The sequence below is a fragment of the Pieris brassicae genome, chromosome 14, assembly GCF_905147105.1.
Source record: "Pieris brassicae chromosome 14, ilPieBrab1.1, whole genome shotgun sequence".
NCBI lineage: Eukaryota > Metazoa > Arthropoda > Insecta > Lepidoptera > Pieridae > Pieris > Pieris brassicae.
This window is the reverse complement of record NC_059678.1, coordinates 1,652,896-1,678,579: the sequence shown is the minus strand read 5'-3', so window position 1 is coordinate 1,678,579 and position 25,684 is coordinate 1,652,896. Positions and strand designations below refer to the sequence as shown.

General features: G+C 35.3%; 1 protein-coding gene across 4 annotated transcripts in view; it reads right to left on the bottom strand.

Moving 5' to 3' along the window:
- Window positions 1-25,684, bottom strand: part of LOC123717967 (spectrin beta chain, non-erythrocytic 1) — a 105,233-nt gene that overhangs the window by 58,948 nt on the left and 20,601 nt on the right. For 2 of the 4 annotated variants that reach the window (XM_045674261.1, XM_045674264.1), the window contains exons 2-19: window positions 25,312-25,439; window positions 22,915-23,087; window positions 19,520-19,687; window positions 15,684-15,800; window positions 12,682-12,839; window positions 11,575-11,690; window positions 9,828-9,940; window positions 9,438-9,625; window positions 8,143-8,281; window positions 7,976-8,062; window positions 6,965-7,095; window positions 5,605-5,827; window positions 3,062-3,264; window positions 2,626-2,714; window positions 1,221-1,374; window positions 801-936; window positions 477-689; window positions 104-253 (exon numbers count right to left, since the gene is read on the bottom strand). In XM_045674261.1, coding sequence (XP_045530217.1) covers window positions 104-253; window positions 477-689; window positions 801-936; window positions 1,221-1,374; window positions 2,626-2,714; window positions 3,062-3,264; window positions 5,605-5,827; window positions 6,965-7,095; window positions 7,976-8,062; window positions 8,143-8,281; window positions 9,438-9,625; window positions 9,828-9,940; window positions 11,575-11,690; window positions 12,682-12,839; window positions 15,684-15,800; window positions 19,520-19,687; window positions 22,915-23,087; window positions 25,312-25,378 — 2,625 coding nt within the window. In that variant the 5' untranslated portion in view covers window positions 25,379-25,439. Of the gene's footprint in view, window positions 1-103; window positions 254-476; window positions 690-800; window positions 937-1,220; window positions 1,375-2,625; window positions 2,715-3,061; window positions 3,265-5,604; window positions 5,828-6,964; window positions 7,096-7,975; window positions 8,063-8,142; window positions 8,282-9,437; window positions 9,626-9,827; window positions 9,941-11,574; window positions 11,691-12,681; window positions 12,840-15,683; window positions 15,801-19,519; window positions 19,688-22,914; window positions 23,088-25,311; window positions 25,455-25,684 lie in introns of all 4 variants that reach the window. The other 2 variants (XM_045674262.1, XM_045674263.1) reach the window with 2 other exon arrangements.

Here is a 25,684-nt window from a genome sequence, read left to right as displayed (position 1 = left end):
TCGTATCAGGTGATCTAAGGCTTCAGATAGCAATAAAATGTTTTTTTAATATAATTTTTTGTTACGAGCAGAAATCATTTAAATTGTAGGCGTAACAACATACCTGTGGTACACTCCTCTCCTCAGTGACAGTTCTGTGTTCCAGTCTTTCGACCGGCTCTTCCTCCCATACTTCAGTGGGTACAAGCCTTGTCTCACTTCCCCACTCCTCTTCACTCTCCGCTGCACCGCTGGATTCTACTTCTGTTGGGAGCTGGAAAGAAATGCATCATCATTATCAAGTTGATAATTATTTTTGTCGATCATGTTTATATCCTTACTTCCATTGAGATAAATATTAAAAATTTATTTATTGGACTTTAAAGTTTAATTTGCTGTTTGAATTAACCGATTAGGAGGTATATCGGATCAAACAGTCATATTTCAAGAAATCATACACACACACATTTTTAAACTAAAACAGACGTATTAGATACCTGTAATGTATGTATTCCCGCAGCCTTCAGCCTATCAGCCGACGCCCTAAGCGTTTCAAGCTCTTCACGATACGCCCTAAGTTCGTCGTGGACAATCTTCTGTCGGGCCAAAAGCGCTGCAGCGCCGGGAGCGTCGACCCCACAGTCGTCGCTTGCAACGAGAGCACGTTTTTCTTTCATCCACGATTCGGCTTCATTTGCGTCTCCATAGAACTAAAAATATTTAAGATAGGTTAGAATGTTGTGAGACAATTTAATCTTCTGTTCTCTATATATTCTGTGCGAAACAAATACATAAACTGGTACAAATTTATTGACGCATACCTGGTGAGCTTCTGCCGCATCAGCTAATTTCTTATCCCTGTCGTTGGCGAGTTGACGCAATATCTCCCACTGTTCGCTGAGAGCTGCAAGTCTTCTTTCTATTTCCGCTCTCTTTGGATGCTTCGCGTCGATCAAACTGGAAATTAGAATCAAGTAAGCATGTCTTATACTTTTTTATTGGGTAAAAAATTTGGAAAAACCAATCCCAGAATTTTTATAATTTGTTAGAAGATTTGAAATTACTCGACTCCAGTTAATTTGTAACTGTTTATGATTTTTAGTGAGCTTTTTAATATTTTTTTCGTATGATTTAAAAAATCACTAAAATCAGTCACGTTCAAGTATTACGTCACGCAATATTCGGAGATTCTTGAATATAGCGTATAAAAACTATTTAAGACTATTCAGTCAATATATTACCTCTGCCCCTTGGCCCTATGCCGCTGTGCCACTAAATCTCTTGCGCGGACTTCGTGCATCAGCGCCGTGTGCTTCTGTCTCAACGCTAACACTCCACGTAGTTCTTTAGCAGCAACTTCAGCACGGCAGATTCGCTGTTTCTCTGTCACCCAGCCTAAGATGGAAAAATGACATTTATCGACAAGAAATATTTTAATACCGTTATACAAACCGTATATAAGAAAATATATATTTTTTTAATATATACATGTGTCTTTACTACGACATCATGGAACATTACGATCTAGCCTAACTTAAGACTAATAAGTAATTTAAGTCTAACCTAATTTACTAAAAAGGATTGTTATCATAAGTAAGTGTCCAATAACGCTACATATAGTCTCTATTATAGGGAAGACACTCTGTTCTTGTGTTTTCATTTTTCATTCACTGTTTAGCACTTAATAATAAAGTTCACTAGTTCAAATGGTTTTATCCTTTTCAACCTTCTCACTAGGTCAGTGGTGTCAAGGAGTTGAATAGCCTCGACATTCACGTGATGGTGGAGCCTATGTTCGTGTGCTCCAGCAGTCTTTTTTATTAATGTGGTGACGTCCTCTACATTAAGGTCCCGATGGAGGTCGTAATTGCGAATGTACCAGGGAGCATTGACTATTCCCCTGAGCACTTTGTTTTGGAATCGTCGGATTACTTGGATATTACTATTACTGTTACAGCCCCAAAGCTGGCAACCATAAGGCCATACAGGTGTCAGGACTTGTTTGTAGATCAATAATTTATTTTGTACTGATAACGTGGAATGCCTTCCGAGCAACCAGTACAATTTAGAGTAACGGAGATCCAACTCTTCGCGTTTCTTTTTAACATGGACCTTCCATCGGAGTTTGGTGTCTAGCGTCATACCTAGGTACTTAGCTGAGTTTTGGAACGGCACTTTGACGTTATCAATATATACTGGCAGGTAATTTGATGTTTTGTTGGAAAAGTCTATGTGAACTGATTTGGATAGTAAGTGACTGATAAAAAAAATATGCAAAATTTCATCGAAAAAACTATTATGTACGTATCCAAAAATTTTAAGTATATTTATTTATGAGTAATCTCACAGCTAACAGCCATATTATAAGTCCAAACACTTAGACAATACACATAAGTACATAAATTGATATAAAGAAAAACTAAATTTAACATAACAATTAATATTTCAAAAAAAAATTTTTTTATGTTTGTTCAGTAAATAATGTTGATATCATTTTGAATTCGGATTAAATATACAATATTATTATTAGTACCAATATTTCTTGAATAAATCACAGTCATATAACATCATACAGGTCACAGAAGTAGTTTTAAAAATTATTTAAATTTTACAATTAATATACTAAATTTCAAAAAGAAACTTAACCTTCTTCCTCATCATGATCTTCGAGGAACTGGTACAGGTTTCTTGCATCTTCTAATCTCGCCTTTCGGTCTTTAGCTGCTGCCACCAAACTGGAAAAATCATACATAAATAACTTGAAGAATATTACGATCTCAAATGCCTTGTTCTACTCAATATTACAAGTGACAATTGACACTGGATTAAAGTTATAAAGGTTTTAACTGTATAAAGTTCAAATTTAATATAAAACTTCTGGATATCTTCATCAATTACCTCAAAAAGAAACTTCTTAATTCAATAACAAAAATACAATAAGTGACAAGTAGCTGAAAGTTAGGAAGGACCTTGCAGTCAGACACATTTGTCCAGGAACTACCAGAAAGTTTGACGTCTCCCGCGTACACCAGATAAATAAATTTGACGCAAGCATGTATGTCATTCAAGGAGTAATTCTCACCTCTGATATTCATTTGATAGGGTTTCGAGTTGATGCTGCAATTGCTGTGTTTGCGGTAGACCCTCGACGGAACTGCCTTGTCTCACCAGACGTTGAATACTCTCGTCCAATGCACCAAGCTGCAACTCTTGAAGTGCATGCGCTTGAAGCAGACGTTCTACGTCTACCAAGTGTCGTCCTACTTCTTCCGAATCGAATTGAGCCTAGAAGGTATTAAGATTTTTAAAAAAGGGTTTTCGAGCTGAATTTTATACAACGGTTTATCAGACTCCGTGTCTAACAGGACTCATGTTTAGCTTAGCACTTAGACTTAACTGAAGCTTTACTTACGAAAAACTTTGCTTAGTTTACACGAAGCATAAACTATGATTTAGTATTCATAGACATTTTGCCAGAGTTGCCAGGTGACAGATATGGTATCACACCAGTTCTTTTTAAGATCTCTCCCAAATGGGGTTTGAACACTTATATAAATAATAAGTGCCATAATAATGTGTAATTATATTATTTCATGTATTTTATAGGTATTTATCCAGATCATTTATCATTTCTTTGAATTTAAATCCTATTTTTCCCAAAAAGATGACATCACCGTTAATTTTACATTACGACAAAAATGCAAAGTTAATTTTGGGCCATTATTTTTGTTAGCCTTATAGTTAATGTTTTTGGTAAGTCGTCGATTTCGTGGACTTAAGATTAAGCACGCACTCAGAGAGACTCGCAGTTCGCTCTATAAATACCGACCGTGACTTAACTCGATAGTTAAGTCTGTGCAAAATCTAAGAGAATTCCATAGATCTCGCCCTTAAGACATTTGCTCAGTTTTAGCTAAGCGTTATCTCATTAATTGTATTTATAATAAGATAATATTTTACTGAGTGATTGTGGAGCTAGAGCAAGGCAATTTTTAACTACAATTCAAAAAGTCCAGCATCCCTGTAGATATTTTTAAGATGATCAAACGATATTGTGTGTTAAGCCCCTTCCGTCATACAGAATGTCGTTTTAAAGACGAGAGCAATATATTTGGTAAATATTTGCACACTAATTTAGACTTTACAAATTTTAATGGTTCTCCAAAATAACCAGTTAAAGCCCAAGAGAATGCTGACATTTTCACTACTCGAGAAAAATAAACCAATAGCTCAATAAAATTGTTATTTACAAAACAACATAATATACATAAATTTTATCTTTTTTGAGTTCTAATAATGTAAGATATGATTAAAACAAATCATATATTAATAATTACCTGAGTCTGAGCCTGAGTATTATTAAAAACTTATAATTATTTACATAATTTTAAAATTTTGCAGCTGTGATACTTTTGACATTCAACACCTTTTGTTCTTCCGTGACCACGCACGCTGTAAAGCACGCGAAATTTCGGGATAAATTTAAAATTATGTAAAATAATTATAAGTTTATAATGATATATAGCTTCAATCCGTTCAAAAAGTGTTTTTCTTAATGTGTAAAAGCTATGTTAACAAAAGACAATACTATACCTGATTTATACTACTAGTATTTATTGTATAACCCGGATATTGTTAAATAAAGTATTACAAATCAAGCGGTTTCTGTGATTGGCTAGCGTCTTCGCGGGAAATAAAAATACATTATATCCACAAATCCAACAGCACGAAAATGATTGTAATATCGAACCGCATTGTTTATCTTAATCTTAATATATATATAAATCTCCTGTCACGATGTTTGTCCGCGATGGACTCCTTAACTACTTAACGGATTTTAAATTAAATTGGCACACCGTGAGCAGTCTGGTCCAACTTAGGAGATAGGATAGCTTAGATCTTTAATTATAGTCGGAATTATATTTTATTGCAAATTATTTGTCTATAAATAATTGACAGTCACAATTATCTGTTAACTCCAAAAGATACTTTTCGACTGGATTGAGTGAGTAATCAATAGATGGCACTACTATGGTAAACCGACAATCGTGTCATATAAGCTCCAATTCAATTCATGATTACCACGTGTTATTGAGGCTAAAGTATAAACTTTTTTTTAATTTTTGGTGTTAGCCAACCACGTGTTACTTAGACCGAAGTGTAAATCAAATTCAAATTATATTGACGATAATACAGTGAAATTATTCTTTCGTGTCACGGTATTAAGGCTAACTAAAACCACATTAAGGAGATACGAAGTTCGCGGGGGCAGCTAGTAAGTATTATAGAAATGTGTAGTTAGCAAACCGTATAGTTTTCTATATAGCCTATCAGGTTGATTTCAGCTGTGTAACACAATTGTCATAACAGATGAACATCTTTGACATATAAAATATTGATCGTTCGACACAGTATTAAACACTTGCAAATTCCGTATTTTTTTTTGTACTATAAACAAGGTGGAAATCTGTAATTCCCGTCAGGTTCTTAGCTTCATGTAACCAATCATCCCTAACACAAACAACGTTGGGTACAATCAAGCCGTTAGTATAAAAACCGTGACACATAATTTCTCGACAAATGATCCCAATACTTCCAGAAATAAGCTACACAAGCCAATATTACCTTCATCTCGGCCAATGTATGGGCGACGGCGTCCGCCTCTCTCAATAAGGCCATCAAATGAGCCAGCTTTGCGAGCGATGCCCTGTGTCGTTCCAGCAGTTCAAGCAGTTCCCGCCATCTTGTCAACACGGCCTGCTCCGTGCGTGAAACGGCTTCTGCTCCGTGATAGCTCTCACGGACCAGTTCCGCTGCCATCGCTGATAGGTCTTCGAAACGTTCGGTTCTAAAATCATATTTTAATTATATTGGAGTTGTGTTAAAATCTTATAGACTACACTAACTATACGGTAAAAAAATAAATCAACGGCGCTACAATCTTTTTTAGGGTCTGGACCTCATATTTCTGTATCTGTTTCATGATAATTTGTATATCGGACAGGCAGGTAGGTGATCAGCCTTCTGTGCCTGACACACGCCGTCAATTTTTTGGGTCTAAGGCTAGCCGGTTTTCTCACGATATTTTCCTTCACCATTCGAGCTAATTTTAAATGCGCACATAGAAAGAAATCCATTGGTTCACAGCCGGGGATTGAACCTACGACCTCAGAGATGAGAGTCGCACGCTGAAGGCTCTAAGCCAACTCTGCCCTAACTTTACGATGGTATATGTATAATGTAGTGTTTAAAGTTACTACAAGAGTTCTACGTACACGTACGTACAACCACGAAGCGCTCTTAATAGTATACGTACAAATATTATTTATTACAACATTTTACATTTTTATTACGTGTCAGATAAAAATTGCTGCAAGACCTTACAATTAAAGACAAAACGTGTGTGTACTTACGTACACGTGTACACAAGTGCGTTTGGCGTAACAACATAAAAATCTTTTCCAAAAATTCATCTTTCGCCTACGTTTGTAGAAATATGGAATTATCGTGAATACAGTTGTCAGTTGTCACGCAACCATACGCAGATGTCTCTTTTACTTTGTTGGTAACTTTTTTGAAAAAATGTTTACTATAGCTAACTTCAGGGTGTCGGTTTTTTGTGACGGTGTGCACGCGCATCGTAAAAAGTGTAGATAGCAGATATTTTATAGTTTCAAAATTATACATATAATACCAAATAATGCGCAGGAGTGGATGGATAACTAAATTTCTAACGCGGAAGCTGTGCGCTCGAATATGATTTGTTAATTTCAATACAAGTCTTTCTTTTTCCTTCAGTAAGAAGGCCTAGCAAGCCTAGCCTAGGAGCATTTAAAGTAAATTAATAAAATAAAAATAGTAAAACATTCACGCAGTTAAAGACCGGCTACGCACTTGCGAGGCATCTGGCAATGTATCTGAATCTGCCCCTATTGCATCTTATTACATAAAAAACGTCAGCCAGACTTGGATATCAATCACTTACCTTGCTAGAATATCAGCGGATATCGCTTCATGTTTCTTAACAGTTGCATCGACCTGTGACAAGTTGGAGCCGTAACGAGGGTCTGATAGTACTTGGATCATCTCCTTAAGGTAACCTTTACGGAGAACGGACTGAAAAACAAAAATTAATAAAATATATTATCTATAGTCTATACCAGTGATTCCCAAAGTAGTCTATATCGACCCCTAAGGGTCTATGACAACCTGCAAGGGGTCTACGTCAGCGAAAACAAAATTTGGGGGTCTATGACATGAAAATGGTGGTCCACGATAGTGGTTCTCAACACATACACTAATAGTACCAATTTACATACATCATACTATCTTACAATATCATCAGGTTCATCCTTCTCACTAAAAATATAGACTTATTGCTTATGTTATGTATTTATAGTTTATTTTATGTGTATTTAATATTACGTATAGTTCACAAAAATTTATTTTGAGTTGTTTTAATTTAAATTCAATTTATAAATGTATAAATTAAAATGTGTTTTTACTTTTAAGTTTTTAACACTTAACTTCACTACAGTTAGAAATTTACAGGAAATCAATATCAGGTAAGCAGGGAGTCTATCCGACACGGAAAAATATGGCAAGGGGTCTACGACACAAAAAAGTTTGGGGAACTCTGGTCTATACCAACTACAGACTTTTCAGCTAGAATTATCGGCTCGTAAAAATGTTTGGTTGCGAGGCAGATATATGAACGAAAACTATTAAATATTATTATTAACGTGTAAAAACGAAGAAAAAAAACCATCAATCCAGCCAAGAAGCTAAATTAACACACAAACAGAAATTTATATATATATATATATATATATATATATAAACGTATCGAGTATGGATGCGTTCGAAATGTACGAATACCATCAAACGCGGACGATCGTACGTACACGCCTATACTGAATATTTGTTTAGAATTGAAAGTGTCTGCTTAATCTACATTCTCCATTGTGTTGCTGAGAAAATATAATATAAAACTTACTTTTGTATTGAATTTATAGTTGAGTTGCTCCAATCTTTGCTGACGAAGCAATTCTGTTCGCAAAGCGAGTTCGCGGGCGTGTTCCGCCTAAAAACAAAGATATAGTTAAACTTTTTAGAACAAGGATTACTTGGATATTAAAACAAAAGCGATGCCGGCAATATTACCTGTTCCAGCTGCTGCCACGCCCTTTCCAAGTCTTGTGGCAGTTGGCCATCAGCAGGTGCCCAGCCTTCTCCCACCAAGCTCTTGAGCATTGTATTGATGCTGAAGTACAAGGCTTCGATCTCTGATCGTTCTTTATATCTGAAATACAGTTAATAATATTAACTAACAAAATAGGTAATGCATCGTAATACATTTTATGTGTAAAGTGTGTATAAGCTGAATACGTCAAGGTAAAATTATTAATAAGGGGCCGTTCGAGTATTACGTAAGCTGTATAGGGGTAGGGGGGGGGTCTATCATTTTCTTATTTGGTGATTACGTCGACAGTAATTATTTACTTTTTTACACATTGTCTATGCTTGAAAACGAATATATTTCCGAGGATTCCTACGAAAAAATAATAAGTTTATTTACGTACTATTGTTTGAGCTGTGCCTACTTTTGCTGACAAGAGGAGGGGGGGGGATAGATGAACCAATATGGAAGGGAACTCAGTAAATTCAAACAGATATATAAAATTATTGAAGTGAAACTTCTTTATCGGCGTTGGGAAAAAATTACTGTCATATTTTTCGGTTACGCGTCACATTTTTGCGTTACGCGCCATCTTTTTCTTGTCCCTACCACGGTTGATTTAAAAAGATTCGAAGCCATTAATAACAAAAATATATAATAACAATAACAATGATAGTAACAATCTTAGTATGTATGATTTGTATTCATGTCTATGATAATAAAAGCCTTTTGTTAAACTTTATCTGATTTAACTTTATTTAACCAATTTCTGTAAAGTTGTATATAGTAGATAATTTTTCGAAAAATAAGGGTATAAAGAAGTTTCACTTACGTGTGTACACTACTACCCACTCACATTTTTATTTCCATGACTTAATAACACCGTTAGAACAGATTCAGAAGAAGCTATGCAATCCTCACAAATGTTCGCTATCGCAAAATTGACATTTCTACGTGTATAATGCATTCGTAGCCATACGGTCACGGCACGGTGATGACTTGAGCGCTTTTAAGATAAAAATATCGACGACATTTAGGTTTTTATGAAGGAATTAAAAAAAAAAACCAAATACATACATAAGTCTTGGCCTAAACCAATAAGGAACGAGATAATACGTTCTTAACACAAGACTCTCTTAAATATTGCTTGAGAGTTAAAGCCTCATTTCGTTGTTTTATTCACAAGTGAACCCATTCGAAACATGAAACGTGTTAATTGTAATTGGCGACGTATACGCATAAACGAACGAGTGCGTACGAGTACGTACGCAATACTTACTTAGGTGGTTTTTCAACTGTTCTGTACTGTTTGAAGGCCAATAAGAGCCTCTGAATGCCATCCAATGCGTTGGGGAAATCTCGACAGTTCAATTCTGTTATCTTCAACCGAATCCACTCCAGCAGCGCTGTTAGAAGCCGACAATATTCAGCCTTTCGAGCGTCGCAGTCCATCAGTTGACCGATAATCTGAAAACATAATATTCCAGTCTTGCGTTGTTTTACATTTTTTTGTTATGTTGATAACACTTATGTCATCTCTCGATACATAAAATAAAGGACGCAGGAAAAGCGAATTATATTCGTAGGTTGACTTTCCACATATTTTTGTAAAGCCTGCCTTGTATCGTGCAAGATTGTGTATAAATCCTACATAGCAAGAAATATTTACGTTAGCAATTCTTCTTCCACTCTTCTGTTCGTTCTTCATTCTGGCGAATGTGTGGTAGTAGCTCGCTACGTACGTCATTACTGACTTTTCGTCAGGCCGAGTTGTGTCCACGTCTGGAAGTATAAAATTATGTACTCTATAGTATACAGAAGTGGTTACAGCTACAGGTTATGCTGCTTATATTTAATGAAAAGTTTTATCTAAAATATGTCAAAAAGATGCCGTTGAGTGGTCTCCAACTCGCTCATAATTATCATGGGGGGACGCCGAGCCTTTTAAGCAAATACAGTCCCTTTTTAGGAAAGGGAAGATTTGACCCCTGCTGCATAGCTTCCCAGCCACAGATCTGCCTGATTGCGCTCATGTGAGGCTATTAACCGTCCTTTAAAGTAAAAAAAAATATCTGATTGTATAAAGCAATACATTATTCGTATGTACATTTCGACTGCTTCAACATTCTGCAACAACAGAAGGCTGATCACCTTCGTTGCCTAATTTCTGAGTTCATTTAGGGAGCGTTCAAGTAATTGCTAGCAGAGCCGTAGTGCGTACAAATTTACTCAGGAAATCACCATTTACGCGAATCTTGCGCACCCTGAATATTATATAAAGAGACGTACATATATATTTAGTACACTGGCTGATTTCACAAGAATTGCATTATTTATAATAATTTATAAAAAGGTTTAGGTTTTATATTTTGTTTTTAATTTTTATATTAAAGAACGTTTTCTATTGTATTAGTATTATGTCTGTTTATACATATTCATATTTTTTCTTTAATTGAATTTTAGTTATAGTTGCATGTTATTTTGAGTTTTTTTTTTGTTAATTAATTATGCACTTGTTTTACTCTACCCTCTGTAAGTGTTTCTTTTTTTTAATTATCTAATTATATTAAATTTCTTCTGTAGAAACATTACCTGTCCACATCGTACCCCTAACTTTCTTCCCAACTACTAACTGACCTGAGACTTATCTTAAATTATCGTGATTTATGTGTCTTTTTCCTTTTTATTTTTAATCATCTTTTTAGTTTAGTTTGTTTTTTTTGTTCCTATTTAGTTTTGTCTTAATAACTGTGTATAACATGTATTTTTGCACTACTTGCCTATCTTATGTAATTTAATACATTTTTTTCTTTACTCACAGTGGTTGGCTGGAAGATATTGCTCGAAAGCGATAAGGCCGCACGTTGCCCTCCTTTTGTTTTAATTATGTTCAATTTCTTTAATATATTGTAGTGTAACGAAGTGTTAATAAATAATAAATTATCCCATATTAGGGTTGTCTGGAAGAAATCGCTTGTTAGCGGTAAGGCCGCCTGTTACTTAGGTAACTTATGTATAACTTATAATATACTGTGATTTAAAAAGGAAAAGATTCGAAGATAGCAGGAGGTTTACTGCCAATTTTGTAAATAACTTAATTGTATTTTATTTTAGTTTTATGTTATTTTTAGTTAGAATTTTCCCATGCATGGGCTGTAAATAAATAAATAAATGTAACCTACTTACTTTTTGTTTTTTTTAAATTGTAAACGATTATACTTCGTTTTAATAAAAATAGAAAATTAGGAAAGAAATAAAAATTACGTAACGAAATTTTGGAGATTTTTACCTAAACACAATTATATGGCGTATTAACCTCATAACCTTTATGGACTGACTGTCAGGCATCGTAACGTTTAAAAAAAAGCCTCCTTAATATTTGAACGCTCTCGCAGCGGTATTAAGATTTAGAATACCTTCAGCGTCAAGCAACTTCGGAATTCCTAAATTATTGTGCGCGACATCGAACGCGTGGTTTAGCGTCTCCACGTGGTCGTTGGTCGGTACTTCCGTCCAGCGGAATAGGTCCGGTCTGAAAACAAGAGAATTACAGATTCCAATCCGTACTCTTCTACATAGTATTGTCTTTTGTTAACATAGCTTTTACACGTTAAGAAAAACATTTTTTGAACGGATTGAAGCTATGTATTATTAATAAAAACTTATAATTATTTACATAATTCTAAATTTTAATTTTTTTCCGACGTTTCGCGTGTTTTACAGCGTGCGTGGTCACGGTGACTGAAGACAAAAGGTGTTGAATGTCCAGAAATATCACAGCTGTAAAGACAGTTGTATTATCTGTATTTATTTCAAGTAAGTTTATAATAATACATATCTTCAATTCGGTAAAAAAAGTGTTTTGTTTAAAAGATTTCTCCAATATAAACGAATACGTGTATAGAAAAAAAACAACACAACTTTGCAGATAGCATACTCGAAGCCAAAATGAGGCTTTTGTTTTTCCCATACTCATAAATTGTAATATAATATTCTCGTTTCCGAGAATGTCCTATAACAACAAGTCAAGTAATTTTTTCGTTAATCCAGCGTCGCAACTCCGCTACCAATACTTTTATGTCACTTATAAGATCCAGTTTTAAACTTGACAGTTTACACCCAGCTTCAAACAAAGAGTTTCAGTTATCTGAGGGATTTTTGGAGGCACGCCAACATCTCCCACCAAACTAAGAAAAACTCCAATTCTTAAAAGGCCTTAAAAGGCAACGCACTCGCGAGCCATCTGGCATTGAGAGTGTCCATGGGCGGCGGAATCACTTAACATCATTTGAGCCTGCTGCCCGTTTGCCCCGTTTTATAAAAAAAAACTTAACTCAGGATACAATTTGATTTATATGTGTTCTGTTTTAAATGAATTTATTATTTAATTTGGAATATTCCAACTTGGAACCGTAATAATCTACGGATTTGAGATCTGGAGAAGTTCTGCAGAAGATGAAGCAAAAGAAGACGGAAATTTGAAGTCAGTTTAACCATTGTAAATGTTTCTGATGGGTGTTTACCTGTGAGCATGTATAAGGGCATTGAAACCAAGCCCCGAGCGCCAGGAGTCGGTGAAGTTGTGTATGTGTACTCCATGATAGCCGCTCGTTTTTCTTTGACACCAGAGCAGCAACGCATCCTTGGCTGACTTCTTCTCTGACGATTCATTTTCTTCGTCCTGAAAATCGTAGAAGAAAAATTTATATATTTTAAGGAAATACCACACCGTGTAGTTGTTACTATATCTCTTGAACTTTAACAGTTGAGAATTTGACGAGAAATTGCCACTGAAAATTTTTGATAGATTAATATTATATCAAGTTAATTTACTTCGAACCCCGTTTTATAGATTGGCCTAGTGGCTTCACCGTGCGCACGCACACGGCTGTGCACCAATGGACTTTCTTTCAATATGCGCATTTAACATTCGCTCGAAAGGCGAAGGAGAAGATCGTGAATCGACTTGCCTTAGACCTAATTTGACGGCGTGTGTCAGGCACAGAAGGCTGATCACCTACTTGCCTATTAGATTGACAAATGATCATGAAACACATACGATCTGAGGCCCAGACCTAAAAAGGTCAACTGATATTTTTGTTTATTTTGTTTACGGATGAGTCTCAATAACACATATTTTTTTAGTAATTGTCACGCTTAGTGAGTTACCGATATCAATTGAATATTGTAAAATAACCCTTAAATGACAGAGGGCAACTACAGTGAGTCTCCATCGCCAGTCTTGAGCCTCGCATTTCGCCTCGCTCCAAATATTTATCTTTGCCTCAACTGCTACTGTAGGACAGGTTTCCTTGCCACGACCAAGCTTCCGCTTTCCTTGCTTGGGCATATGATCCAATCTCACATCATTTGGAGTGTATCAATTTCCACTTAAGTCCCCCGATCTGCTGGTTAGTTGAGGATTCTCGCCAACGCTCCCAAAGTTGCTCGTTAGAGATCTTTTCGGGCCAGTAGATGCCCAGAATACGAATAAGACAGAGGTTGATGAAGACTTGGAGTCTGTGCGAGATCTGTCTATGTAAAGTCAGTAAGGTCTCACACCAAAAGCACAGATTTGACGTTGGATCCAAATATTTAAAGCTTGATTCGACGCGTCAACATCCGTGACCGCCATACAGACCTAAGTTGTACGAAGATTGCTCGGAGAAATCAGACGTCATATAAGATACGATAGTAAAACGCCGTTAAACTTGTCTGGTTTTAACTAGACATTTATTAGTTTGTGTAATGTTTAATCTTGTTAAACTTTAATCCAGTTTAAGCATAATCTAATAATTACAATGCTTAGTAAATCATTTATGCAATTAGCTATTTGCTAGGCATTGGTTTAATGCGATATCAATTTAGATTGAATTATTCCGCAAAGGTACGTTAAATTATGCCATAAAACAGAAGTGAAGTGGACTGAAGATAACTATATGGAAAGGACCTAATCGGGCGTCCCAAAAACGATTTGATAGATGAAATAGAAGCGGTAGCAAAAATGGACTGGAGAACGAAATCCATTGGCAGAGTCAGTTGTAATAAGCTGGAGGTGGCCATTAACCAGTAAAGTGGTTCCGATCGATGGTCCTGAAGGACACTAGGATACAGGATAACAAGAAAAAATAATTTAAAAAATCTTTAATTTTATTATTATTTTAGGGCTTTTAATTATTATTATTACTCCGCATAGGTTACATTACATCCGTTACAATGGTTGCCATGCTTTAAATGTTAACCCTAGCACAGTACTTAACTTGACTGGCTCTATTTTTTATCTCGCTGTTGGCCTGAAGGGCCTTGACAGCTCAGGTTGTTTTGGCGAGCGTAGCTCCCGTGAGACTCGGACCTCCGTTTGTGAAGGCGCTAGATGGTCAATCGCTGGAAGCTCATTGAAGTGAGCGAAGTACGTAGTAATGGATCACGGCTTCCATGGTGAGATTGACACTGTGGTTGAGTTATTATATATGGGCACGTCATGGCAGTGACTTCACTGTGAATTGGTGTCGCTAATCCGTGTTGTACAATATCAGAGATTATACAGATATGCGGTGTCAAAATATGACAGATACCTTGAAGATTCGTGATTAAAGTTACGATAGTTTTATCAATTAATTACGTCAATACCAGCATTAGTACTCTGTAGCTAGTATCAGTATTGTATGTCAAAGTGCGGACCTGAAAGCTTGATCGCATCATTGTGCGATTGTTTGTTATATGAAGTCTTAGTCTTAGTCTACATTAATTTTCCGTTCAGTTCTAAACACGCAGTAATTCTAAAGATTTCCTTTGATTATATAACGATATCTATTAAGAATGTCGGGCTAGTTCACGTACATTTGCTTGTCATTTCTGTACCGAGCTGTCAAATGTCATAACCTATTGACACATCTATTTTAGTACCAAATACGAGGTTCTGCGATAGCAATAGATCTATTGCTACTATAACGACATCTCTTAAGAATTGTTTATCAGTACAATTGCTTGTCTTTTCTTTAACGACCTGTCCTAACAAACAATTAATTATATAATTTTGTTATTATTATTATTTATATGTACTAAAGTACCCATTATTTTTCATTAAATGCTATAAGACAGATTGAGCTTTTTATAAATTTGACTATATGATCATAATCTTTGAGCATCATTCCAGTTCAATCAATTTGTATGCCAGTTCTTCTTGCTCTACGCCCATGACTTGCGAACTGGTAGTAAATATAAAAATATAATTAATTTAACTTATTTTCTGACGTTCATAAGTATATTTGTTTACCTATGGGAATAAAGTTATTTTGAATTTGACAAGAGTACTTACATAGAATGTTTTAAGAAAAACAACTAAAACGTAAAAAATAAGAGTGGACCAAATAGATGGTTCAAAATCTGTAAGCGTGACTGTGACAACTATATTCACTCATCTCCTTTGTTTGGTCGTAAACTTTTTGGATGCATTTATAATACTATCAAATTAAGTGTGTCGTTTAGAAAATAGAAAAAATATTTTGATATAGATTATACTCACAACGTCAATTTCAATCTCCTGAATCTGGAAGCGTAGAATGATGGTCCATATCAGACCAAGGATGAGACGTGGATTCCCATCTACTATATCCTCAGCTCCGATAGACTCCAAGCGAACCTGGAATATTATTATGGTAATATTCATGTTTATGCATATATATATATATATTATATATTTCCTTAGGAAACATACTATTTTTTGGTAATAATCGAATAAATAATAGTTTTTGTATTAATATCCAAATTTTTATATAAATATGTATATATTGAGGTCTCAAAAGGTCACTCTGACTCTCATCCCTGAGGTCGTGGGTTCTATAAACTGCTGTACACGTGATTTGCTCGAACGGTGAAGAAAAACATCGTGCCTTAGTCCCAAAATGTCGACGGCGTATATCAGGCACAGGAGTCCTATCACCTATTTACCAGCTCCAGAAATCTAAGGCTCAGACCTAGAAAGGTTGTTGTGTCATTATTTTTAAAGTGAAACTCCTTTAAGCCTATGAGGGTAATTTTTAAAGGGAAAAATCACGAAGACGTGCAGAGTTTATGTCGAAGAAAAGGGAGAGAGCGATTGAGACCGATTGAGAGGGAGTGAGAAAGGGAGATCGCGAAAAATTACACGCTATTGGTTGTTGTATTCGTTTAGTAGTAACATATTAGAACTTTAGATGGCAATTCTGTCGCATAACATATACAGTGTGAATATAGATATACATTGAGTGATCATATGCTGGTACATGGTCATCTATTGGGGCTTTTACCTTAGTAATAATTAATTTACAAAGAAGTTTCACTTCTGACATGTGTACTTTGTTCGCACGCACATGTTTTTTTCTAATCGTATTTTTTTAATTTATACACTTCTACCGCTAAACATATAACTAATCATCGCAATCGCAAAACGTTTGTCAGGTCAATAAATTTAAATGCTAAAAAATATACTATAACTTTCAAATTACGTAAAACTAATTAACTAGAAGACGACTAAGAACATTTGTTTATTGTAATTTCGACTTTATCTTAACTGAATAGAGTGTATAGTTGTGTATACATGTATAACCTTGAGCGAACCTCCGTTGTCATTGAAAGGCTTCCCGAGGTATGTCATAATCGTATAATATCATTTCACTATACTTGGTGTATTTTCTTTATTTCTTAACACTTAGGGCATTCAAAAGTCTCTTGTATGTCAAAAGATTTGACGACACAGTTGCTATGTATGACAAATTCTACATATATTCTATTTAAACCTTTTGGGCACGGAATTCGTTAGCCTATGAGCTTCAGCGACTCTCATCCCTGAGGTCGTAAGTCCGGTCCGGCTGTGCACCAATTGACTTTCTATGTACGCTCGAACGGTGAAGGAAAACATTGTGACGACGCCCATAAAGTCGACACAGGCACAGGAGGCTGATGTTACTTGTGTATCAGACTGATAGATCATGAAACATATACAGAATCTGAGGCCCAGACCTATAAGGTTGTAGCGCCACTGAATTATTTATTATCCACTAAACAATATCCTATGACCTTCATACATGACAAATTGATATTTTACAAGGTCGTTCAAAATAAGTAATGTTATTTAATTAAGCATTTATTATCTTTTAGTGAATATTATGTTAGACAAGTTGATTATCAAACAGTTTGATAAGCGATATCTGTATAATTAGGTTTCGATGATATTAAAATTTTACGTAAGGTAATATTTAACTGATACTATGAATTAAAACCAGAATGTATATACAGCTTAATAAGCCGTTCAATTAACAGCCTAGCCGTTTAACTAGCTGCCTGAAAGACATTCAGCCAGTTAATAAAACAGCTAGGTAGACTTGGATCGATGACGTTTCACTTTATGCCACTCTCAAACACCAAACGGGGCAGTTCAAACTGTCAATATGGCGTCGGCAAACCACAACTTTGATGGTGTTTTCCATGATTTCATGAAAAACAACAATTACAATGCAGGAGTGTAATGTTAGTAATGTGAATTTGACTCAAGCAATTTCATTATTAAAGAAATATTTATTTCTGGCATATGGTCACTCTGTAGTACTGTTATATGGGAACTTGAACTGTTTTTAAAAACAAAATTATTTATTTATAAATTAGTAATTAAGACCAGAACCTTAATGGACACCGACTATCGACTGGCTGTGCTCCCGCTTGGTATGCTTCTAAGCCTTCCTTGTGATTACTTAGCATATTATATCTGACAGGTGTAAGAACACCACAAGCTGTATAAAACTCATTTAACATTTAATTGGCAATAAAAAAAAACGTTAAAGAATTTTTGAAGTGAAACTTTTTTATCGGCGTTGGAAAAAAAATACCGTCACATTCTTCGGTTACGCTTCACGTTATTCCGTTACGCGTCACATTTTTCGGTTACGCGCCATCTTTTTTTGTCCCTACCACGGTTGATTCGAAGCCAGTAATAACAAAAGTATATAACAACGATAACAATGATAGTAATAATTCTATTACAATTAATGAAATTCTGTAATCTTAGTAGTAATAAGGTAAAATGAAATAATTGTATTATTTGTATTCATGTCTCTGATAATAAAAGCCTTTTGTTAAACTTTATTTAACCAATGTCTGTAAAGTTGCAGATCGTTTTTCGAAAATAAGGTCATAAAGAAGTTTCACTTCTTACGTGCGTACACGCACATTTATTTTATTAATTTTCTGGCGTCAACCATTTCTCCATTAGATTTCTCCTACGCAGTTTCAAATGGAACACACCCTGTATACCGTATTTGCTAATTTGATTTTTACCGGAGCGTTGAGTATTGTAATGTCTAATATTAGATAAAATTTCGCTTCAAAGGTAGGTACGATGCGATACGTTGAAAAGCGGTCTTTTATCTTATCATTACAAGCAAGCGTTACGCATTTTGTATTTAATGATTTATTATATGTTAAATTGTTTAAATATAGCACTTGCGATTGTATATCTATATATTTGTAAAGATTTGTAACGAAAAAGTCGAAAACAGGTTCGATTACAATGACTCGCTAATGCACTGAGATAAGCTGAGGATAGAGTGGTCAGAAGACAGCAACTCGATGCATCACTTAGGGCTTTTCAAGACTAGCACGATCTTCAGTAATATAGATTGCGAAAAAGAAGAATTCAAGGAACCATTCTATACGGTGTAACTACAGAAAATCATATTTAATATTTTTAATCTATTTATGTAAAATTTTCGTGTGTTTCTAACTCCTCGAAACAGCTTGATCGATTAATAGAAAATTTTTGTTATGTATTCGGTAGGTCTGTTAAATATTTTTATTAATCATCAATCATCAATTATCAATCATCTTTGGCAACGCAACGTGTGCTGGCCAGCTAAAGCTTTTAATTGAAGTGAAACTTCTTTATCGGCGTTGTAAAAAAATTATCGTCACATTTTTCGGTTACGCGTCACATTTTTTCGTTACGCGCCATATTTTTCTTGTCCGTACCACGGTTGATTCGAAGCCAGTAATAACAAAAGTATATAACAACGATAACAATGATAGTAATAATTCTATTACAATTAATGAAATTCTGTAATAATCATAGTAGTAATAATGTAAAATGAAATAACTGTATTATTTGTATTCATGTCTATAGTCATAAAAGCCTTTTGTTAAATATTATCTAATTTTACTTTATTTAACCAATTTCTGTAAAGTTGCACATAGTAGATATTTTTTAGAAAAATAAGGTCATAAAGAAGTTTCACTTCTTACGTGTGTACACTAGTACACGCACACATTTTCAATTATTTTATTAAAGGAGGAGAAGAACTTGCAAGAACCTCTCCAAGAGTTTCATCTTACCTTGGTATGCAGAAAGCTAAGCGATTTATTGACATTTTCAATCTTGTGAACTCGCATCCGGCCCGAGTTGGGTCTGGGCAGCCGTTCGCCGCTGATAATCTCGAGTAGTTTGAGCAGCCGTCGCCCATCTGCCAGATCTATGAACAGATCCTCCACTTCCATGCGAGCCTGGAAATAAATTATTTTTTTATTCACACTTCGTTACCTTAGACATAAAATGTAAGTTATCAGGTAACGGGCAAACACAACATGTCACACTAGAAATATACAATAACGATAAAAAATTAAATGCTAATCCAAGGTTTAAGGAGTCAGTCTGCCATGGGAGCGAGGATCGAGCCTTGATGGATTTCTCTCATGGGTCGAGAGAACAATAACCGTCTCTTGCGATCAGACAAATAGTGCGCACGAGTTTTATTGGCACTTGAAGGTGGTAGAGCTTGTCGAACGCCCTCGCTATGTCAAAAAGAACGCACCGCTTTCAGGAAGTTAGCGCTCCGTGACAAGTGGGCCGGCTCGAAGCCAAGGCCTCATCGGGTACCCCTATTCTCGGGCAAAATCTAGGAGGCCAGCCGTTTTTACTAGACTCGTACAGCTTGCTCAGCGTATTGAGAAGGCTGATAGAGCGGTAACTGCATTGTTACGGGGTTTGCCCAGCGACGAAGGTTTATTTCTACTGCGTTCTGTTATTTGGGCTTGCCGGATCTATGGCCGCCGGCCAGCTGCAACAGGTCGTCGGAAAAATGCCGCCATAACGCGGGCGTAATTTAGATTATGGGACAATTAGCATGGTAAGTGAAGAAGTTGTGTTTTTTATGTAATAGGAGACAAATGCTCGATTTTAAGAATTGGTACGCCCTTATCTTGAAGGAACCCTGAGATGAAACAATTCGGAAATACGGCACCACATAGTGGTGATGCACGGCAAAATCTACCCTAAGAAACGCTGAATTGCTGATGGACGTCGAGGTGATATGGGTGGTATTTCGTATTCTGCACTGATATCTGGAGATGAAACAGCCGCATGTATAAGTCCAAACAACTCCTTTGATCAGGGAGAGGTTTTTATTCTCCAGTGTTCCGATTCTAGCTGAGACTAAGAGTGTCTTAAATGCAAAAGGGAGATTTTTGTAATACATTATTTCAGATGTGTTATGCCGATAATTTCATACTTAAAGCGAAACATATCAAAGCAGAGGTCAAACATATAAATAGCAAAAGTCACTTCATATTATAAACGGTGAAATCATTTAAGGACTGTTTCCCTGTTATAGTTTATCGTGCTATATAATTAATTGTATTAAATTATGAACAGGAAAATAATGCTTTTTCGGCAAGTTTTTTGCTGGCTGTACATTGCTCACTCCGGCTTTCTTAGTATAAGCTTGGCGATTTCCTAACTCGTCGGAGTTACGCCCCAATAGTTTAGCCAGACGTAAGCAATCACCTCAGCTCAAAATTTAATTATTTAGTTTATATTCTATTGTTGTACGCGAGTGGTTAATATAGAGTTAAACTAAAATCCTCTTTTAGTTAAGCACCTCGATGTCCCGGGAACCGTAAATTCTCATTTCAATATTTATACTAAAACAACATGACTCTAATAAAAATTACGAAAAAACTTCATTCATATCAGTGTTTCATCTATATACACACCAATTTGTACATTGAATTGTACATTTGTACATGATACATAAAAAATTCATAAGCATCGATTGAGCCGTTTCAGAGGAGTATGGGAACATTGTGACACGACAATTTTATATATTACATTAACTACACACCAACATATGGAACATTTTGCTATGCTACCCCATAAAGACTGTGCGCTAACCAGGAATATAATAACTATTTTTTTCAAATCCTGTCCAATGTTTCACTCCATAAATAGCTTCCTCAAGTTCAAGGGTTAATATGTATACGAAGGTCCAGCCTTCGAGTTTTGCGAGCAAAATACTGCAATCAATTTTATTCATATACTAAATGACAGTGAACTTCCTTTAGCCTTAGTATGATTTTACATTCTACTAGTTACATTTATGGAACATCTTCTATGTTACTTTAAACAGTTTTTTTTTGGTTTCCGATGTAATTTTTCCTATTTTCTCTTCATAATAACCTTCTATAGATTAAGGCAAATGGATCTGATGTCACACCACCCATGGACTCCCAATGCCAGAGGGTTTTTCGGTCAGCCAAGTTTTAACAAGGCGATACAAAATACCATCCGTATCACCTCGACGTCCCACAGAAGTGAGCGTTTTTAAGGCATATTGGAACCGAAGCTTCTTTGATCGAAGATCTTTCAACAATTATTTTAATTACTTCTTCGGCTTTTACATTGGTCAATGCTTAGATGAGGCCTCTGCCCGTGTGCATACACCTCTGTATATAAATATAATTAAAAAAACGTTGTCTAATGCCTTGTTTTGATACAGATTATAATAATAATAAAATATGTTTATTCATTCCAAGTTCAATTTCATTACAATGTGTAAGATTTGGGAACCCTTTCAAGTAAAAAATATACCTGTGTCAGGGTTTCCAGCTCTTTCATAACAAACATAGTTATACATTCCTTAAAATATTTAATTTATATATAATTTAGTTTAAGATTAATTATACCACTTTATTTTTCATACTGTTGACTGTATATTTGTATATGTAACCTTTGTGTAATATCGTGCTCTGACGCATAGGACCTAATCCGTGTGTGTAAAACAAGTGATGACCGAATCATTGTGTCATTTTCCTGCAAGTAACACATAAGACCTTCACCGTTCGATTGAAATTGCTTAATATAAATGCAGTTTTGATATGAAAAATGATTTTGTTTTCTATTAACCTATTAAGGGTATATCTTGTTCGACAGCGGCTCTGGTAAACGTTCTATGATCGAGGATTTTATTAACATATATATGTTTAATTTAGGATGGCGTCTTCATGCTCAACTCGACTTATCAGCGATTTAGCGCTGTAGCGCTTTCTTTAAAATTGCATATTTTTCGAATAAGGCCATAAAAAAGTTTCACTTCTTACGTGTGTACACGCACACATTGTTTTTTTCAATGATTTTGGTATGGTCAATAGTTCCAATGTGTTTAATATAAGATCATATATTATACATATTGTATATTAAAAATTATTATTCTATTCGGGACGGATTCAGTTGTTCTCGAGTTATAATTGTTTGAACAAACCCTTTGACTTTGTTTGATATTTTAATTGTTTTAAATTGTCTGTACTATCTGAATTGATGTCTGCTGACAGCAGTAAAACCCCCACCTTTTATCTAGTATAATAATAACTATTTTGTGACTATTATGTTCGTAAATAATTAGTCCTCAATAAACGAAAATCACCTCGCAAAAAACCGTACTATGTCAAAAACATACCTTTTGTAAGAACGAGTTGATCCATTTCGTAAATGTCTTTTTCTGTATATGCAATCTCTCCTCCTGCAGGGCTTTTATGCGGCCCTGCTCGAACTTGAGAGCGTCTTCACGCTGCGTCATGTTGGTACGCTGTTGCACTGCCGCTGAATATCCGCCCGGTTCATATTGTTGCCCTGTAAATCAATATTTAAATACCTTATTATTTACACTTTATAATGAAACAAGAACTGGACAACGATCAGCCTTGTACGAGGAAGTATATTTTATGGAGGTAAATGTTTATGACTGGAATTTGCGTGTTGTTTCCACGAGAATGTAAGTGCATGCTCCTATTTCACCATGCCTCCTGCTGATGTCATGTGGAACATGGTGTAATGGTTGCAGCTCCTTACAAACATTTTGTATAACGGAAGACTTACGGCAAGATCTATAGAGCGCACTTAGAATTTACTCAAGCTTTACTTACGAAAAACTTTGCTTAGTTTACACGAAGCATAAACTATGATTTAGTATTCATAGACATTTTGCCAGAGTTGCCAGGTGACAGATATGGTATCACACCAGTTCTTTTTAAGATCTCTCACAAATGGGGTTTGAACACTTATATAAATAATAAGTGCCATAATAATGTGTAATTATATTATTTCATGTATTTTATAGGTATTTATCCAAATCATTTATCATTTCTTTGAATTCAAATCCTGTTTTTCCCAATAAGATGACAACACCGTTAATTTTACATTACGACAAAAATAAAAAGTCAAGTAAAAGATATTATGGTAAAGTTAATTTTGGGCCATTATTTTTGTTAGGCTTATAGTCAAAGTTTTTAGTATAAATACAGACTGTGAGTTAACTCAAAAGTTAAGTCTGAGTGCACTTTATAGAGCTCGCCCTTAGCGATACAATCTGGCGGAGAAACTCTCCGGATTGCCAGTTCTTCATCAAAGAAATGCATTTAATATATATTTCTTTATTGGCGTTCATAAGTGTACGTAGTGTTACCCATAGGCTTGGGTATCTTGGTAGTTTGGGCCAAGATCGGGCGGTGAAGGAGGCTTAGGTCGGCCAAGGGGCCGCTAGTTAGAGTGGAGGAGGACCTGCTGCAGCTGAAAGCCAGCAATTGACGGTAGATAGCAAAGGACAGGGAGCGCTGGAAGATACTAATTTTTTGTCGCAGAACCAGCTTAGTAGAGTAGCAACAATAAGTCAGTACCGATGATTTTGCAAAAATATATAATCTTTATAAATTAATTAAATTTTCGTCAAAACCCTCACCTTCGTCCTCATCCAAATAGTCTGATTGTAAAAAAAAATGTTTTGATTACACACAATATTCATTAATAATGACATAGTTTATTGTGAACCAGCTCGGAGATACCACATATACTTAAACTAGCGATATTATGCCCAGTCATTGAAGAATAATCTTTGTCTATATAAATTAACTTATATAGGATTATGATATAAATATTTTTGTCTTTGTATTTTTATGTACTGTGAGTTTTTATTTTAAAACTTACCTTGTGTTTTGAGGTCATCTTGTTAAGCATGGAAAATAAAATTATTTTGTATTTGTATTAACAAAAGATTTATGGAATTCGGAATAAATGCGCAATTTTACGTCATTTGCCAACATTACATACTACACTTTTTAACTGTTAAATGATTATTTTAAACACATTACATATCATTTTTTATTAATTTTCTGGGGCTAACCACTATTAACCATATCTCAGCATTTATAAATGACTAAAATGACGAAACCATAACTCAACCTAGAGCGATAGTGAAAACAACTATCTATGAATATATATGAAACAACCTGACTTTATAACACTTAGACTTCGACTTAGAGATTCCCTGCGGTCCAGTCCTAATTCAGTCGTATCAAATGGATTTTTATATTGATTTTTTTCGATATGGTTTATCGTAGTCTTCTTTAAAACTGTGGCATCACTTGGCTCTATTGTTAATAGTTTCTGCAGTGTATGCAATATAGCTTTTACTGGCATTTTCACTTCAAATAATAAAAAAGGCTATCTCTTGCAAAAATAAATATAAAAATACACTATTTTTATCAATTCCTAATTACTTTGCAGGCCTCCAAGGATCTCTACGTATCTCGGTTTTAGGTGGGTTGCATTCAGCTCGAACCAGCCGTTTTAGTAATGTCACACCTTCATTATCGAAGTTTTTTGAACCATCAGGGACTCGAATGATAAATGAATAAATCGATCCAGTAGTTGAGTATTCAATGGAAAACTAAAATTTAATGACTTAGTCCATAAAGAACCTGACTTTCTGACAACCCTCCAACGTGTGATAGTCTGTGACTATAGAAGAGAATACCAATGGCGCAATCTGGTGGAAAAACGTTATAAAGCTTATATTCACCATATTTTCTACTTGGCTGGTAATCCTGGTAGGACTGTATGCTGACGTTGCTTAACTGCCTCTGCATCGTCACGTCATTTCACTTTTCACTTCACTTTTACACTTTCGCTTAGTGCACTAATCTAGAACTAATTAATAAAGATCTTATATTGGTAGATAAAACAAAATTTAATGTAATTTCTTAAAATCGTCTTGTGTACCCTCCTGAAGCTTTGCGCGGATTTTATGTTTAATTGAACATGAATGATAGTGCGTTGTCGGCCTTTTGAGAACTGGAACGCTCTTGTAAGTCGAATTGGTTCAGCAGCTGGTTACACTTAAACAACACTCAGTTGTGCAACCACGGACGTTGAGGTGATGAAACTCAACTGCA